At 45.8% G+C, this 18708-nt stretch overlaps 1 protein-coding gene across 5 annotated transcripts; it reads right to left on the bottom strand.

Annotated features, from left to right (window-relative positions):
• Positions 1-2431: 2431 nt before the first annotated feature.
• CCDC160 (coiled-coil domain containing 160) lies at positions 2432-11948 on the bottom strand. Of its 5 annotated transcripts, none has more exons than XM_083486497.1 (2): positions 11662-11948; positions 2432-3463 (listed from the first exon to the last, which is right to left on the bottom strand). In XM_083486497.1, exons 1-2 carry the CDS (start codon positions 11745-11747, stop codon positions 2470-2472), a joined length of 1080 nt encoding a protein of 359 aa, XP_083342623.1. In that variant the 5' UTR covers positions 11748-11948; the 3' UTR covers positions 2432-2469. The 5 variants fall into 5 exon arrangements, with proteins under 5 accessions (XP_083342623.1, XP_083342625.1, XP_083342624.1 ...); XM_083486499.1 differs by having other exon boundaries at positions 2432-3458; positions 11676-11940; XM_083486498.1 differs by having other exon boundaries at positions 11676-11940.
• Between the last annotated feature and the right edge of the window lie 6760 nt (positions 11949-18708).

Consider the following 18708-nt stretch of genomic DNA (forward strand, 5'->3'; position numbering starts at 1 on the left):
TCATACAGCAGACCTGTGAAAATCAATAAACCATGCCCATTAGTTTAAATGGCTCTTCACTGCAAGGGAGAACACCCTAACAACATCCATGGCCCACTGCCTCATTTCTTTTCTTGTATTTCACCACAGACATCAGGAATATAAAAATATGTAAAGTGCAAATTGGATACCATTTCCTTAGACGTATCATTCTTCTATAGTCTAAGTTAGAATAAATAACAATACACATTTGACCAAATACAGAAGTTTGGGAAGGTGGTTGTTCCTTTTTTGTGTTTTGTTGTTTTCTTTTCTTTTGCTCTGTATCCAAGTCTTAACAGGAGAGCTGGAATATCCAGCACCCTCCAGAAGTCTTTGTATAAAGCAAGGACATCCTCACACCCTGCCCCGCAATTTCCCATTAGAACCAAGCTGACCACAGACAATGCAGCCAGCAAATTAAACCTGTTTTCCCACTCCCTTGAATATGATGAAGTTTCTGGGTGCTAAACAACAAGAAAAGACAAGAGAGGGTGAAAATACTCTATTGCAGGAGATAATAGTGGGTGAAGATTTGGATTAAAAGGTCTGGGTGCACATTCCTCACTTGTGTATGAAACTTCCTCAGTGCCTTGTGACAGCCACTCCTTTTCAGTGTTCCTTACAGGGCAGTTGGGAAGATAAATTGGGATAACCCAAGCTTGCCACCTTGAAATCTCTAGAAGAGATACACATGACATGATAATGCATTGTCTTAGCTGCTCCCTTAGACAGAAAACAGATCAAATGGATTCCTGCTCCACTGTTGTTGATTTATCATCACAGTTTATCATTACTGCTGCTAGTGCAAATGTTCCCTAAGCCTACTTTGCATATATCTGAGCTATAAGTGAATTGTCACAGACAACTGCACACTTTGCCTTTGGTTGCTATGTGATCCCACTATTTACCGGTATCTGACTCTCCAAGGGTCGTTGGACTCCAGCTCCCATCAGTCCCAGCCAACTTGGCCCCAGTAATCAAGGATGATGGGAGTTGCAGTCCAGCAACAATTACAGACCCACAAGTCCCGCATCCAAGGGTAATACTCCATGTAGATGATGAAGTCTACAAAAGATTTTGCCATAATAAACTTGCTCACTGGAATTAGTTGTACAGGATTCAGTTATTTCACCTACCACTTACTTCTGGCTGATAAGTTCTGTGTAAGTCTAAAACTTGCGTATCCACAGGCTTTCCTTTCATTTGTCTGCACTAGAGGCTAAAAGCACTTTATGAAAACCAAAAACAGCTGGGCAAGGACTGCCCCCTACTGGGTAAGGATTAAAATTGCATGTAGTGCTGCCAAACACACTCCAGCAACACACCCTAAGAACTGCAAAAAGAAATAAGATTGGCCTGAAATCATGTTACAGAAATAATGGTGTCCTGCTTTATTATCATTTAGGTAAAGGTACCCCTGACCATTAGGTCCAGTCGTGGACGACTCTAGGGTTGTGGCACTCATCTCGCTTTACTGGCCGAGGGAGCCAGTGTACAGCTTCTGGGTCATGTGGCCAGCAGGACTAAGCCGCTTCTGGCGAAGCAGAACAGCGCACGGAAACGCTGCTTACCTTCCCGCCAGAGCGGTACCTGTTTATCTACTTGCACTTTGGCAGGCTTTCGAACTGCTAGGTGGGCAGGAGCTGGGACCAAGCAACGGGAGCTCATCCCATTGCAGGGATTCGAACCACCGACCTTATGATCGGCAAGTCCTAGGCTCTGTGGTTTAGACCACAGCACCACCCGCGTCCCTTATTATCATTTAGCAGCATTTTAATCTGGGGCAATTTCTCCACTACCGCAACTTTAATTTACAGGCAAATTCCAGCATGTTACAATCAAGTTTATCCATCCTTTGTTAATTCACACAATAATAGACAATGAGAGATATAAAATGGTGCATTTGAACTCAGCATCTCAGACATGATTCCCTCAATAAGAATGAGGGTTCATTGGCAAAGTTGTTCTCTTGTTGAAAATCATAGCCTAGTATTGCAAACAGGGCCGACGTAACAGAGGTCTGTGCCTTTAAGACTTACATGGGCTCTCAAGATGGAATCAAACCAGAATCTCCCCCAAACCAAAACTCAAAACCCAAACCAAAATGAAAGATACACTATTTTATCATCACAGATGACTGCCTTTTAAAAAAAGCTCCCCAGACTAGAGGAAAAGAGGAGAGACTGTCCATGGCATTAAACTTGGGATTTGCAAGCAGTTTGCATAGTGGTTAAGAGTGTTGGACTAGGACTGGGGAGACCCAAATGGAAACCTCTGCTCAGCCAGGAAGCTCACTGGGTGGCCTTGGGTCAGCCATGCTCTCTCAGCCTGAACTACCTAACAGGGTTGTTGTGAGGATAAAAGGGAGAAATGGGGAGAACTCAGGGGAGGAAAGGTGGAGCATAATAGATTAGTTAACTAAAATAAATCTTTTAATTTGGATTTGCATTAAATAAAACAAATTCTCAAATTTTGAAGTAAATCATGTGATGGCTGGCCTGAAAAGTGTATTTTCAGCATCTCTAGATCTTTAGCACTCTTTGTATTCAAGGCTTTCTCTGCATCCAGCTCTCCTTTAGCATCCTCCAGCTCTTTTTGTATTTTTCTCATTTCCATATCATGACAGAGCTTCATGTTTTCTGTGAGTAACTTGTTTTGAAAATCTTGCCGCTCTCTGAATTCCTTTAACTCTTCTTGTAAATCCTTCTTCTGCAACTTTAAATGCATGACTTCTCCTCTTCTTTGTTTCAGTTCCTCCTTTAAACTTCTGATGCTGTCTGATTTCTCAAGTAGGCCTTGTTTAAACACTTCAATCTTGGAATCTCTTTCGAATCTTTGCCTTTGAATCTGCTCCAGCCAGACAGTTTTACACCAAGCTTCTGTTCTGTAGTCGCTCAGCTCTTGCGTCACTTGTTCAGATTCTGCCGCTAATGTTTTGTATTTGGCTTTAAGTTCCACCAGCTCCGCCTTGAGAAGGGACACCTGAAGCTTTAAAGAGATATTTTCCAAGTGTTCCTTGCACACCTCTTGTCTTAAAACTGCCAGTTCCTTTGTATTCCAGGTACAATGACCTCCTGTTTCAGCTATCCTTTTTCCTGATTCAACAGCTAAATTAGCAGATCCCCTGCGGGTGGAATCCCCATCTTTAAACTCCTTTGAATTTTCTCTCTTTCTTCCCCATAAGTTCAACTCCCGCTCGCTCACAAGGAGTTTGGAGGGAGATCCTTTCCTTTGGAACTGTTGATCCTCATGAAAACTGGCCTTAGCCGTTTTGTTGTAGATTTGCTCAGTCCTTCTTGCCCTCTCCAAAGCAAACTTTTCACAAATCAGAGGTTCTGGCTGATGGGACCCACTGAAGAAATCTTCCTTGCTGAAATGAGGAGGAAACAGCCTCTCCAGCCAAAGTTGGTTTGAGCTCTCCATCGCAAAGGCTGCTTCTGCACTGAATAAAAGAGAAAAGCAATAAAATTAAATCAGTAACTGATTGGAGGCTTTGGGGTCAATTAATTCTTTAAAAAATATGTTTTGCATGGTGTAGTGAGTGGAATACTGAACTAGGTGGTCTGGAGAATCATAGAATCATAGAGTTGGAAGAGACCACAAGGGCCATCGAGTCCAACCCCCTGCCAAGCAGGAAACACCATCAGAGCACTCCTGACATATGGTTGTCAAGCCTCTGCTTAAAGACCTCCAAAGTAGGAGACTCCACCACAATCCTTGGCAGCAAATTCCACTGTCAAACAGCTCTCACTGTCAGGAAGTTCTTCCTAATGTTTAGGTGGAATCTTCTTTCTTGTAGTTTGGCTCCATTGCTCCGTGTCCGCTTCTCTGGAGCAGCAGAAAACAACCTTTCTCCCTCCTCTATATGACATCCTTTTATATATTTGAACATGGCTCTCATATCACCTCTTAACCTCTTCTCCAGGCTAAACATGCCCAGCTCCCTTAGCCGTTCCTCATAAGGCAGCGTTTCCAGGCCTTTGACCATTTTGGTTGCCCTCCTCTGGACACGTTCCAGTTTGTCAGTGTCCTTCTTGAACTGTGGTGCCCAGAACTGGACACAGTACTCCAGGTGAGGTCTGACCAGAGCAGAATACAGTGGCACTATCACTTCCCTTGATCTAGATGCCATACTCTTATTGATGCAGCCGAGAATTGTATTGGCTTTTTTAGCTGCCGCGTCACACTGTTGGCTCATGTCAAGTTTGTGGTCAACCAAGACTTCTAGATCCTTTTCACATGTACTTCTCTCAAGCCAGGTGTCCCCCATCTTGTATTTGTGCCTCTCATTTTTTTTGCCCAAGTGCAATACTTTACATTTCTCCCTGTTAAAATTCATCTTGTTTGTTTTGGCCCAGTTCTCTAATCTGTCAAGGTCGTTTTGAAGTGTGATCCTGTCCTCTGGGGTGTTAGCCACCCCTCCCAGTTTGGTGTCATCTGCAAATTTGATCAGGATGCCCTTGAGTCCATCATCCAAGTCGTTGATAAAGATGTTGAATAAGACCGGGCCCAAGACAGAACCCTGTGGCACCCCACTAGTCACGCTTCTCCAGGATGAAGAGGAACCATTGATAAGCACCCTTTGGGTTCGGTCAGTCAGCCAGTTACAAATCCACTGAGTGGTAGCATAGTCAAGACAGCATTTTACCAGCTTCTTTACAAGAATATCATGGGGCACCTTGTCAAATGCCTTGCTGAAATCAAGGTAGGCTACATCCACTGCGTTCCCTTCATCTACCAGGCTTGTAATTCTGTCAAAAAACGAGATCAGGTTAGTCTGACATGACTTATTTTTCAGAAATCCATGCTGACTGTTGGTGATCACAGCATTCCTTTCTAGGTGCTCACAGACTGTTTGCTTAATGATCTGCTCCAGAATCTTCCCTGGTATTGGTGTCAGACTCACTGGGCGGTAATTATTTGGGTCCTCTCTTTTCCCCTTTTTGAAAATAGGGACAACATTTGCCCTCCTCCAGTCTGCCGGGACTTCGCCTGTTCTCCAGTAATTCTTAAAGATGAGTGCCAGTGGTTCTGAGATCACATCTGCCAGTTCTTTTAATACTCTTGGATGCAGTTCATCTGGCCCTGGAGACTTGAATACATCTAAACTAGCCAAGTATCTTCTTAGTTATTCTGGGCTGTGTTTCCTCTGCTGAATCATTTGCTCCAAATTCTTCAGGTCGGGCATTGTTTTCTTTATCGGAGAAGACTGAGGCAAAGAAGGCATTGAGGAGTTCAGCCCTTTCTGTGTCCCCTGTTTGCATTTCACCATCTTCTCCTCTGAGTGACCCCACTGTTGCTTTGTTCTTCCTTTTGCTACGAACATACCCATAAAAGCCTTTTTTGTTGCTTTTAATCTCTCTAGCAAGCCTGAGTTCATTCTGTGCTTTAGCTTTTCTGACTTTGTGTCTACATGTGCTGGCTATTTGTTTGAATTCCTCTTTGGCGGTTTCCCCCCTTTTCCAGTTTTTGTACACATCCTTTTTTAATCTTAACTCAGTTAAAAGTTCTTTAGATAGCCACCCTGGCTTCTTTAGGCACCTTCCATGTTTCCGTCTCATTGGTATTGCCTGAAGTTGTGCTTTTACTATCTCCCTCTTAACAAACTCCCAGCCATCATGAACTCCCTTTCCTTTTAGTATTACTGTCCATGGGATCTCACCCAGCACTTCCCTAAGTTTTATGAAGTCGGCTTTCTTAAAGTCAAGAAATTGAGTCCTAGTATGCTTGGCTGCTCCTTTCCGCTGTATAGTAAACTTCAGAAGAGCATGATCACTCGTGCCTAATGATCCTTCCACTTCTACCCCACTAACCAGGTCATCAACATTGGTTAGGACCGGATCTAAAATGGCTGTTCCTCTTGTTGCTTCTCCCACTTTCTGGACAATGAAGTTGTCTGCAAGGCCAGTGAGGAATCTGTTTGACCTTATGCTCTTGGCTGAGTTTGACATCCAACAAATATCCGGGTAATTGAAGTCCCCCATTACTACTATCTCCCTTCCTTTTGCATGCTTGGCCATCTGTTCCAGGAAGGCATCATCTATGTCCTCCGTTTGGCTTGGGGATCTATAGTAAACTCCCACAATGAGGTCTCTGTTATTCTTCTCTCCCTTAATTTTGACCCAAATGCTCTCACTTTGGCTTTGAGGTTCTAAATCTTGGATCTCTTCACAGGTATACACATCCCTGACATATAACGCCACTCCTCCTCCTTTCTTGTCTGGTCTGTTTCTCTTAAATAGATTGTATCCCTCCATTATTACATTCCAATCGTGGGACTTATCCCACCAGGTTTCAGTGATGCCAATTATGTCATATTTAGTTTGCTGTACCAAGAGCTCAAGCTCATCTTGTTTATTTCCCATGCTTTGCGCATTAGTGTACAGACATTGAAGTCCATTAATCATTCCCCCGTGTCTCTTATTTAAGGATTTTCCCCTCCCATCACTAGGTCTGCGTGCTGTTTGCTCCATTTGGTCTATGACATTTGGATGATCATCTTCATCAACTGATAGACTCCTACCTTCAGGAGCACTGTCTCCCTCCCCCACATTAGTCAGTTTAAAGACCTCCTGATGAGGTTTCTGAGATTTTTGGCAAAAACATTTCTCCCAACCGTTATGAGGTGCAGCCCATCGCTTGCCAGAAGTCCATCTTCAAGAAACTGCAGTCCGTGATCTAAGAATCTAAGAATCCAAACCGTTCCTGTTTACACCATTTGCGAAGCCAGCTGTTCACTTCCACTATTTTTCCCTCTCTCCCTGGGCCACGTTGTTCAACTGGGAGGACAGATGAGATGACAATTTGTGCATTTAATTGCTTCAATTTCCTGCCCAGAGCCTCGTAGTCTCTTTTGATCTTCTGGAGGCTATTGCTTGCAGTGTCATTGGTTCCCACATGAACCAAGAGGAAGGGGTATTTGTCAGTGGGTTTTATGATTCCTTGCAGTCGTTCAGTTACATCTTGGATCTTAGCCCCGGGGAGACAGCACACTTCCCGAGACATCTTGTCAGGCCCACAGATCACTGCTTCTGTTCCCCTCAGTAGGGAACCCCCTATCACCACTACACGTCTCCTCATAGTTTTGGTTGGGGTTCTTCCGTGAGCTGTCTGTTCCAAGGTTGCCTGCACATTCCCTGAGGACTGACTTCTGCTCGTCTTCATATACCTGATCGACTGTAATGAAGGAGAGATCCTCAAATGGAGTCTGCTCTTTGTCTTCCATGCTAGGGGAGAGGACTTCAAAGCGATTGTGTATTTCTAAACAATCAGAGCGAACCCTGGGCCTCCTACTTCTTTGAGTCACGTTTCTCCATATATCTGGCACCTGTGTTGGTGAACTAGCCTCCTTCTCAGGGGTGTCCCCTGTCTCCTCCTTGGTGGAGACGGTGTTCTCTGTTGCTTCCAAGAAGAGCTCCAGCTCTCTAATTCTTTGGAGCCTAGCTACACATTCCTCCAGTTGCTGGACTTTGTCTTCTAAGAGGGCAATCAACATACAATTGCTGCAGGTAAAGCTGCCTGCAACCTTTGGCAAGATGGCAAACATTGCGCAGGAACCGCAGGCAACTGCAGCTGTTCCCTCACCCTCCATCTTGAAAACGTGTTGTTGGGGGTGGCTACTGATAAGCTCTGATAAGCTCCTCCCACAGCTAATCACCTGACTCAACAGAAACCCTGCCCCCTCTGACCTTTGCACAGGGAGAACAGCTAATCAACCACAAAGAAACACACACACAAGAAAATGGATATAAATGCCCACACAGCTATGCACATTCCCCAGTACCAGCCAACTTGGTCCTTCTCATTGGCAGGCAAGGCCTTGGGCTAAGCCACCCCAGAGTCATGTTTTGGTCCACCATGTCAGTTCAAAATGACACCTGGTATCTAGGCAAAGAGCACCAGCCCCCACCCCAGGAACCCTTATGCTATGTTTGGCAGTGATATCTCGAGTGGCAGCTGCACCTGTGCCGAAACAATGGGCACCGTCACATTTCGGTCTGGCATCATAATCTATATGACACCCAGCACCCTATCATCTCCCCCATCTTAGGAACTCTCGTGCTGAGTTTGGCAACAATATCTTGAGAGGCAGCCAAATCCATAGAGAACAGACGGACTGACAAATGGACAAAGAGACAAAATTTATAGTAGAAGTCAGTGAGAGCAAATGGCAGTGTATTCAGAGTTTCCCCACAATGCTGCCAGTACTCCAGCCTGATTTACAGAAATAATCATATTCCATTTCTGATCCTCTTTTGATCACTGGCTTCCCAACTGGGCAGAGATGGCTTATGTATGCAAGACGAGAACTCTGTGTTCATTAAGCACACAATAACTCCTCCTCCACCCCCCACCCCACCCCCCATGCTCCCCTCGTTCTCCACTCTGGAATGGAAAGAGTTGTAGATTAAGCCACTTTGCCATTTACTTACAAAATTGTCTGCTTAGCTGTGCTTTTCCTGTTATTAAGGAGCTCAAAATTTGAACTTTAGATATTGCGGGAAGCCAGGAATATTTCAGTTGTATGTTCCAGGGAGCCTTGGTCTAAGGAACAACTTCATTTATTTATTTCTAGCTGTTAATATAGCTGGAAGGGGCTGTGTGGGGGGAAGCAATTTGAATTAATATGATGCCTTGAGTTATATAGTATGGGATGCCTATAGGTTATGATTTTCAAGCACCACCTGGCTTGCCAGGTTCAAAGGGTTAAAATGCAGGGCATCCCTCCATGTGTGTGTGTGTGTGTGTGTGTGTGTGTGTGTGTGTGTTGTGCATGAATTCCAGCTCCAGAAGGGGAGGTTTCCCAGGATTAACTATTCCCTTGTTCTGTTGGTTAGGGGAGGGCAAGAAGTTCTCACCAGGTCCTTTAACTGAAAATCCGTATGCAATAGTTTCTCTTCTCTTTCTCTGTGTATCTGTCTACTCTTCACCTTGTGAGTTTTGTGAATCTTCCCAGTGACGCAGACTGATTCTTCAGTGGCTAAATGTAAACTTTTGTTTTATTTCCTTGTTGTTCCTATTTTCTGCTACAGACCTCTAAAAATTTATGTGTAAAGTATTTTCTGTGGCTCCCCTCCCCCTCTTCTAAGCCACAAGATAAAACAAAGGCAGAAAAATTAAGACAGCTCCTTCTCTTCCTTCTTCTCTGTTCCTAGAAGAATTTTGACAGTTGCACATTCAACAGGTGGAGGTTTTTCTAGCACTGGAGAGCAACTTTTGAAGGTGCATCTTTTAAAGGCACAAAAGTCCTGCCTGAAAAACAACATGGCAGGCCCTGCAAAAAAACCCCTTTAGAAGAACCCTTGGCATGGGGCCACCGATACCCCGCTCCAATCCAGCCACCCTTATTTTCTTTAGCTGCTGCCATCACGACAGTGGCAGCAACACCACTTAACTGCCCTCATCTCCAGGCCCCTAGTGCTTGGAGAGTATGTTCCAGATAGATACATTAGGTTCAAGCTAGAGACAGGGCATGAGGAGTTGGACATGACCCTTCCCTGTCCTTACTTGGTAATCCTTATCAGCCTGTCTCTGTGTGTCTCTGGGTCGTGGGTGTCTGAGTGTATGTACTGGATATGGGGGCCTGCCCTAGATCAACAAAATGGCTTCCTTGCTTAACATTTTAACTCTCAAAATGGCTTCACTGAGCATGTTGCCACAATAATACAGTGGTACCTTGGGTTAAGGACTTAATTCGTTCCAGAGGTCCGTTCTTAACCTGAAACTGTTCTTAACCTGAGGCATGCTTTTGGTAATGGGGCCTCCTGCTGCTGCTGCACTGCTGGTGCACGATTTCTGTTCTTACCCTGGGGCAAAGTTCTTAACCTGGAGCAACCACTTCCTGGTTAGCGGAGTTTGTAACCTGAAGCATCTGTAACCCGAGGTACCACTGTAGTAGCCAGATGGGAGCACACACAGAGAGACACTGCTGAAATAGTTGTCTGGGGCCCAACAATGAGCACATTAAGTGGTTTGAGCTGGTGAGGGACCCTTTGGAGACCGTGAGGCCCTCAGCCAGCGCTTTGCATGGCCAGCTGCAAGCTCTGGCCCTGGGCATTTCTCCCACTACAAGCCAATGAACGAACACAGAGTCACACAGCGCCTGATGGAGCTGTCATTCACATGTCTTCCTCATTCATGCTGTGTGCATGCATCTTGAGGGCCAAATTAGATGAGATGACAGAGAGCCAAAGTCAGACCTCTGATCCCTTAAAAAAATTTTTTTTAGCATATGCAGTAGAGATGGGGGCAAACATGCTGAGTTGCCCCGGACATCATGCATGAATGACATCACATGTGTGCCACCCCCTCCTCCCAACCTGGCCAGGCCAAATTGGGCCCCCACCCACCACCTTACCTTCATGAAAGGGATGTGTTGGGATGAAGATGCTTCACCCTGGCACATCTTTTTGAGGATCACTGTAGAATTTGGGGAGGGTGGCCCCCTCCTTGAAAATATTGGTGGACCCTGGTCCCCCACCCACCAGATGGTGCCCCAGGACAGGGTGATTTGGTTCAGGGCTGCAACACTTTGGGGAGTGTCACCTCGCACTCCTCCCCAATCCCTCGCTCCTCAGTGCTATGATTTGGCCAGTCTGGGGAAACTTTCAGGTGCATGGGGGAAGTGGCTCTTTGGGGATTGGGGTGTTCATCACGAATATAGAGGGATGGGGGCCGGATGGTTAGCCTTGTTCCCCGGCGTCACAGTCCTGATTCATTCTCCCTCGCCCCACAGCTTTCCACAAGAGATCTCACTGTGCAGCTCCATGTCTTCTCTAGCTTGGCCCTTGCTTTAATGCTAGAGAAGGGATTAGGGTTCTCAGAACCAGTAGGACTGGTTGTTACACCTGACTGAGGAGAGATTAAGGGGTGGTGTCATAATTAAAATGTATCTTGTACCTTTAAACATCGTTTTAGTAAGTCGGCAATGCTAAGAAGCAGAAACACTAGGGACACCTTGTGTATTTGGCAACCTAGTAAGTTAATGTTCATTACAGACATTTATGCTTATCATATATTCTTATGTAGCGCTTTTAAAAACAGTGGCGGGGGGTGATTGAGCCCCTCTTTCCCGCATGCTCCTGTTACTGTTAAAATAATGCTGCACCCATCCAGCTTTTTCTGTGAATGGAGGAGGCATGTGATAAACACACACACACACACACACACACACACACACATTTTCTAAAGCTTACAGGCCTATGTAGCTACCTGAAGCCTTTTTTAATTTGCCAGCCATTTTAATGATTGTCTTGCACTTTTCTTTAAAAAAATTGATGCTTTATCTCTGTCCACCACACTGATACATTATATCAATCCTTTTACAAGTAAGTGCATGGATGTCATACCACCATCATGGCTGCAGCTGGGCTGCGACATAACATCTTGTTTATATATATATATATATATATATATATATATATATATATATATATATAATTTCAACAAAAGGGCATGCTAACAACGCTGGTGAGAGTCCTGAAGGGGATGATATTGTGTCAAGCCAAAATGCTGCGGCTGCTAAGGAGTAGTAAAAAGATGAAATGAGAAGAATGGTAGGACCCCGGTTCACATGATGCTATGGCAAATAAAAGGCGTAAACTTAAAGAGATGCCCTAATGCCATCCTGCCCCCACCCACCTCAAAGGACTCACCTGCTGCCCCTGGAGCTGGCTTCCATTCTCACCGTTGCCCCAGAGGCTGCAAATGGTTGCTAGGGCTCCCATAGCAACAGCTCCGAGGCTGTGCTGAGAGAGGAAGGGCCTCCCATCTCTCAGGGAGTGAGCACCCCCTGCTCTGAAGAGAAGCCCCGCTGCCTGCTTGCCTGCCTTTGCAAAGCAGCCTCCTCCTCCCCCTGGGGCTTTGCAATGTCTGGTCCAGAGGGATGGTTTTAAAGCACTATGGTACCACTTTTGACAGTCAGGGTTTCCCCCAAAGGATCCTGGGAACTGTAGTCTCTTCAGGGTGCCAGGAATTGTTAGGAGACCCATTTCCCTCACAGAATGGCAATTCTCAGAGGTCTCGTCCAACTGTCAATCTCTATTTCCAGGAAGCTGGGGGTGGGGATGGTGTCTCTCAACAACTCTTAGCACCCTTAACAAATTTAAGCTCTCAGGACTCTTTAAACCACGGGTAGGCAAACTAAGGCCCAGGGGCCCCAGATGCGGCCCAATCGCCTTCTCAATCCAGCCTGCGGACAGTCTGGGAATCAGTGTGTTTTTACTTGAGTAGAATGTGTGCTTTTATTTAAAGTGCATCTCTGGGTTATTTGTGGGGCATAGGAATTCGTTCATCCCCCCCCCATATGGTCTGGCCCCTCACAAGGTCTGAGGGATGGTAGACCGGCCCCCTGCTGAAAAAGTTTGCTGACCCCTGAACAGCTTTTGAAAGTGGAAAGCTTTAAATGTATGTTGTGAACGAGGCTTTGCATAAAGTCAGGGTTAGGGCTATGAATGTGTCTCAAAGGCAAACAGGACTTGTCCCCGTTTTACTCTTTCCTGACCCCATCATCACTGCCCCTTATTTTTGTCCCTTTTCAGTGTGTTGGGAGGGGCACACTCTGTTGGTCATTTGGAGGCCAGAACGTGTAACCCGCTGCTAGCTGCCTGCCCTTGTTACATCTGAAATGAGCAGAAACCTGACAGCAGTTTTTAGCTGCACACCTGCACTACTATAACTTTTTCTCCTGTGTAGTTAACATAGTGTTGGTTTTTTAAGAGAAAAGCATACTGTTCAATGCAGTTCAAACTTGTTTTATATTAAATGCTTTAGTTTTCTCAGCAAAAGAAGGGACCAAACATTTCCTGACTCTTCTGCCAAAATTTGCATTTGTGGCAAATATAGACTGATTATTATAGAGAGCCAGTGTGGTGTAGTGGTTAAGAGCGGTAGTCTCATAATCTGGGGAACCGGGTTCGTGTCTCCGCTCCTCCACCTGCAGCTGCTGGGTGACCTTGGGCCAGTCTCTCAGCCCCACTCACCTCACAGAGTGTTTGTTGTGGGGGAGGAAGGCAAAGGAGAATGTGAGCCGCTTTGAGACTCCTTAAAGGGAGTGAAAGGCGGGATATCAAATCCAAACTCTTCTTCTTCTTCTTCTTCTATTTAATGGCTTGTAACTGCTTTAAAAGTCCTTCTCCTTGCAAACTTTTGCAGAGCAAAATGGTATCTGTTTCTTACCCACCTTTGGTGTCCTTTCAAGCTTGCCTTTTTATACAGGATACTTAAGGGAAAGCAACAAAAGTTGCACTCTCCCTGACCTTTGAACTCTGTGGCCATTGGGGGACCCAAAGGGTGGGGGCATGGAGGCAGGCTATTGTCCAGGCCAATAAGGGTCCTCAAAGAGCACCAGAAGCTCACAATGTAACCCAGCGGTCTTTGTGTAGCTGTTCGTGCCTGTGACTTGTGTCATCAGGATTCTGCTGCTGCACCCGCCTATGACAAAAGTTAAAGACGTACAATCTCCTCAAGAAAGTATAATGTTTGCAGGTGCCGCTGCAGCTTCAGAAACTAAGCATACAGGCATGGCAGGTGGTGCCTCTGAGGAGCTTTGATCTCCTGTGCTCACTTCAGGCAGAGATTTTATGACTACGGTTTCCCAGGAACATCATGGTGGAACCATGCCTCCTCCACATACTTTCCTGTCAGCAATAAGATTTGAGAGGAATTCAGAAATGTTTTTTTTTTCTGGAGAGAGGGAAATAAAATAACCTTTTGTAGATGGCAATTTTTCCATATGTAATCTGCAGAACATTTCATGTACTGTTCATGAACATCTAATGAGAAGAGGTCCATTCTACATATGTAAAGGTCATATGGTCCAAATTCTCTGCAGATGAAGGCTTTGTCAGCATTGAATTATTATTATTATTATTATTAATAATAATAATAATAATAATAATAATAATAATAATTTATCATTTACCGTATTATTTATACCCCACCCATCTGGCTGGGCTTTCTCAGCCGCTCTGGGCAGCTTCCAACAAAATATTAACATACAGTAATGCATCAAACATTAAAAGCTTCCCTAAACAGGGCTGCCTGAAGGGCTTTAAAAGTCAGCACCAACACTTTGAATTGTGGTCGGAAACGTACTGGGAGCCAATGTAGGTCTTTCAAGACCTGTGTTATGTGGTCTCAGCGGCCGCTCCCAGTCACCAGTCTAGCTGCCGCATTCTGGATTAGTTGTAGTTTCCGAGTCCCATTCAAATGTAGCCCCACATAGAGCGTATTGCAGTAGGCCAAACGAGAGATAACCAGAGCATGCATCACTCTGGTGAGACAGTCTGTGGGCAGGGACACAGAATTGACCTGCGCCTCCTTGGACAGCTGCGAGTCCAGAATGACTCCTAGGCTGCGCGCCTGGTCCTTCAGGGGCACAGTTACCCCATTCAGGACCAGGGAGTCCCCCACACCTGCCCGCCTCCTTCCCCCAAAAACATTACTTCTGTCTTGTCAGGATTTAACCTCAATCTGTTAGCCGCCATCCATCCTCCAACTGCCTCCAGACAGTCATACAGGACCTTCACCACCTTCACTGGTTCTCATTTGAAAGAGAAGTAGAATTGGGTATCATCCGCATATTGATGGACACCCAGCCCAAACCCCCTGATGATCTCTGCCAGCGGCTGCATGTAGCTGTTGAAATGCATGGGGTGGAGGACAGAACCCTGAGGCACCCCACAAGGGGTCTGAACACTCATCCCCCACCACCACTTTCTAAACACGGCCCAGGAGGAAAGAGCAGAACCACTGTATAACAGTGCCCCCAGCTCCCAGCCCCTCTAGACGGTCCAGAAGGATGTTATGGCCGATGGTGTCAAAAGCTGCTTGGAGATCCAGCAGAACTAGGAAACAGCTCTCACCTTTGTCCCTAGCCCACCAGAGATCATCGACCAGTGCGACCAAGGCAGTTTCAGTCCCATGATGAGGCCTGAATCCCAACTGGAAGGGATCCAAATGGTCCGCATCCTCCAGACGTGCCTGGAGTTGTTCTGCAACCACCCACTCAATCACCTTGCCCAAGAATGGAAGATTTGAGACTGGGTGATAGTTGGCCATATTGGCCGCAACTAAAGATGGTTTTTTAAGAAGCGGTTTGATAACCGCCTCTTTTAGCGGGTCTGGGAAGGCTCCCTCACAGAGAGAAGCATTCACCACCCTGCGAAGCCCGTCTCCCAGCCCTTCCTGGCTAGCTTTTATAAATCGGGATGGGCAAGGATCAAGGAGACAGGTGGTTTGTTTTACTCATCCAAGCAGCCTGTCCACATCCTCGGAGGTAAGAGATTGGAATTGATCCCACACAGCTTGACTAGACAGGACTAGCACTCTCCCACCCCGGCCCTGCTCCCATGATGGAGTCTACCTCTTCCTGAATCTGAGTGACTTTATCTGCAAAAAACTTTGCAAAATAATTGCAGGAGATCATGTGGCCCATACTGGGCCCCGATGTAGCAGGTGGTTCCGCTAAATTGCGAACCACCTGAAAAAGTCTCCTGCTGCTGTTTTCTGCAGATGCAATAGAGGCGGTGAAGAAAGTCCTCTTTGCCGTCGCTATCGCCGCTTGGTAGGCTCAACATTGAGCTCTAACCCATGTCCAGTCAGATTCAGAATGAGTTATCTGCCGGCGGCGCTCTAGCTGTCTCAGTGATTGTTTCATTGCCCTCAGATCCATGGAAACCATGGGGCTGTCGGGCTCCATGCAATCGGAGAGGGCGCTTCTGAGCCAAATAGTCAATAGTCCTGTTTAACTGCACATTCCAGCGGGCCACCAGGGAATCAGCTGAGAGGCCATCAACGTGGGATAAAACATCCCCTACCACTCTCTGGAAACCATATGGCTCCATTAAGTGGCGGGGGCGGGCCATCCAAATCAGTCCCACATCCCCGCAGAGGTGAAGTGGTGTGGAAAGTCCAGTTGCACCAGGAAGTGATCTGACCATGGCACTGCTTTTGTTTCGCTTTTAGTTAGTGTCAGATCACCAACATCCATAGAGGTGAACACCAGGTCTAAGGCATGTCCACGGCTATAAGTTGGGTCAGACTTATTCAGGGACAGCCCCATGGAGGCCATGCTTTCCACGAAGTCCCGAGCGGCCCCTTGTAAGGTCGTGTCGGCATGGGTGTTAAAATCCCCCAGGACAACCAAACTAGGTGTCTCCAGGAGAACATCTGCCACGACCTGAAGCAGCTCAGGCAGGGAATCCTTGGTGCAGCAGGGAGGTCGGTACACCAAAAGGAATCCTGTACTTCCCCTATTGCCCAGCTTCCAGAACATGCACTCAGAGAAGTGGGTCTTCCCAATAGGACGCCTGGTGCAGACTAATTACTTCCTAAAAATCACTGCAACCCCCCCCCCCCCGCACACTACGCCTGGGTTGCTGCATGTAAGAGAAACCTGGTGGACAAGCAGCGGCAAGGACAGGCCCATCTGCTTCATCCAACCAAGTCTCTGTCACACATGCCAGGTCAAATCCTCCATCCATGATCAAGTCATGGATGGCAGTGGTCTTATGGATCATTGACCTGGCATTGCACAGCAGCACCTTCAGGTCGTGGGGGTATCCCTTGCTGATTCCAGTATCTGTCCGGACAAGACCAGACCTGGAGGCAGGGATAGTCCTCAAACAACGACTAAACCTGCCTCCTCAGTAATGACATGGTCTAGTCTTAGCATAACTCCTCCTCCTACCTGTGATCACTGAAATTGGTTGTCCCAGTGCATCCCCCCTGTGGAACATGCCTCGACTATTTTGTTGACTGGGACCCACTCCCAGGCAGCCCTGACCCCTCCCTTTAAAATCAAATTAAAACCTATACAAAAAATGAACTAACAAAATAAAACAAAATCAAATTAAAACCAAAACCAGTAAAAGTTACAAACTCACCAAAATTAAATTCCTACACCTGACTAAACATCCATCCCACCCCACACACCTGAGGCCTCCTTGGAGCCTTATAGGCTGCGGTGGTGAGTATGGGGCCCACTCCCAGGCCCAAGGTGGAAAACGGGCTTCAAGGAGGAGCGGTCCTCCCCAATACTCACAGGCAGAGCAGCAGCAGCAATGTCCAGAGGCCTAAAGATACCCCCCCCCCAAGTGCAATTACTTTTGCATTTGCTGATCAGGAGTGATCCTGTGGATCTACACAGGATGTAAAGAGTCCCATTTGCAAAGTAGTTTGCTGTCATTGTGGTTTAGCAAGGGGGGCAGCATGCTCAAAATGTGTTGACTGCAGAGTCTACTGCAAGAATAAAAACAAACACACTGCCCGCCCCCCTCCCCACCCCCTCTACCTGCCAACCCCTTTGCCAGCTGCCCTTCTCTCAGACCTGACCAAGGCCTCCCATCCCCTGCCCTTTACATCGCAGCCCCCTCTATACCCTCACCCCTCCTTCCCTTCCGCTCTTCTCACAGCGCCCCCCAGCCCCACTCCCTTTCAGGGGAGGCTTGACAGAGCAGCTTGCTAAACCTGCAGCCGAGTGCCAGGTCCCTTTGGATATGCTTATCAGTGGCTGACTCTCGCTGCTTTTTAAAATGGGTTTCCATACCATTCTCCTTTTTATTGGGATGGCCAGGACATGCGCATTTTAACAATGCTAACATTTTGGACGAATGCTTTTTATATTAAACACTTGTTTCCATAAAAAATATTTTGGTCGCCGCACATGCAAAAACTGTTTAGCCTTGGTTTCAAAAACTTTTTTTTTTTTTAAAAAAATAATTATTAATAGTTTCAGGGTAATAGAAAAAAAAAGAAAAAATACAAAAACAACAACACTACAATACTTAAAAAAGAAGAAAAAGTGCAAAACATAAAAACCAATACAGCAATACAACAAAGAAAATAATAAAAAAAGAAAAAAGAAAAACACAAATCCCAAATTTCATATCTTTAACTTCCATTTGCTTGTTTCATTGACCTCCTCACACCTCCCTTTTTGTATTCTAATTTAATTAGTTATTTCAGCAAATTCTTTCCATCTTTCTCAATTTTTGTTAAACAATTTATCTTAACATTTTAACCTAATAGTTAACTCAACAAATCCTTTCCATCTTTCCCCATATTCTGTTATTCAAATTACCTTAATTTATTTAACCTTATCTTACCATAAAGTACCTTAAAGCTTGAATCTTAATACTCAAATATACATAACCCCTAATATCATTTCTGCTAGAGTCATATAGTTTCATTCCAACATTTTCCTTAATATTCATTGATTTTAGGCTAATTCCCCAAATAAAAAAATTTCTTTATAAATTTTCTTCCAATCTTCATCCAACGTCTCTTGTTCCTGGTCTCGGGTCGTGTCAGTCCATTCCATCTAGTCCATCAACCTGGAAGTCTTATGTCCGAGGCCCTTAAGTCTCTTCCATGTCCCTTCTGCAGATCTTCTTCTTCTTGTTTATACTTGCCATTTTCCTTGTCATCTGTTAGTCTCTTTCTTGATTCCTTCCCTTTCTCATTGAGGAGTAGGTCTCTGGGGGGTTCCAACCCAAAATTGTCTCCATCTCCCTTCATCAAACCCTCCCATTCCCCACAGTCCCACTCCCCACATTCATCAATGTAATCCAAAAAATATTGATAAACATATTTCAAGGTCTCTCCAAAGTTAGGACCCTCCTCAGCTCCAGACGCCCCCTGGCCCACTCCAACTTCAATCTTCAATGACAGCGGCTTATACTCCTG

The sequence above is a fragment of the Podarcis liolepis genome (assembly GCF_965112155.1).
Source record: "Podarcis liolepis genome assembly, chromosome: Z".
Classification (NCBI taxonomy): domain Eukaryota; kingdom Metazoa; phylum Chordata; class Lepidosauria; order Squamata; family Lacertidae; genus Podarcis; species Podarcis liolepis.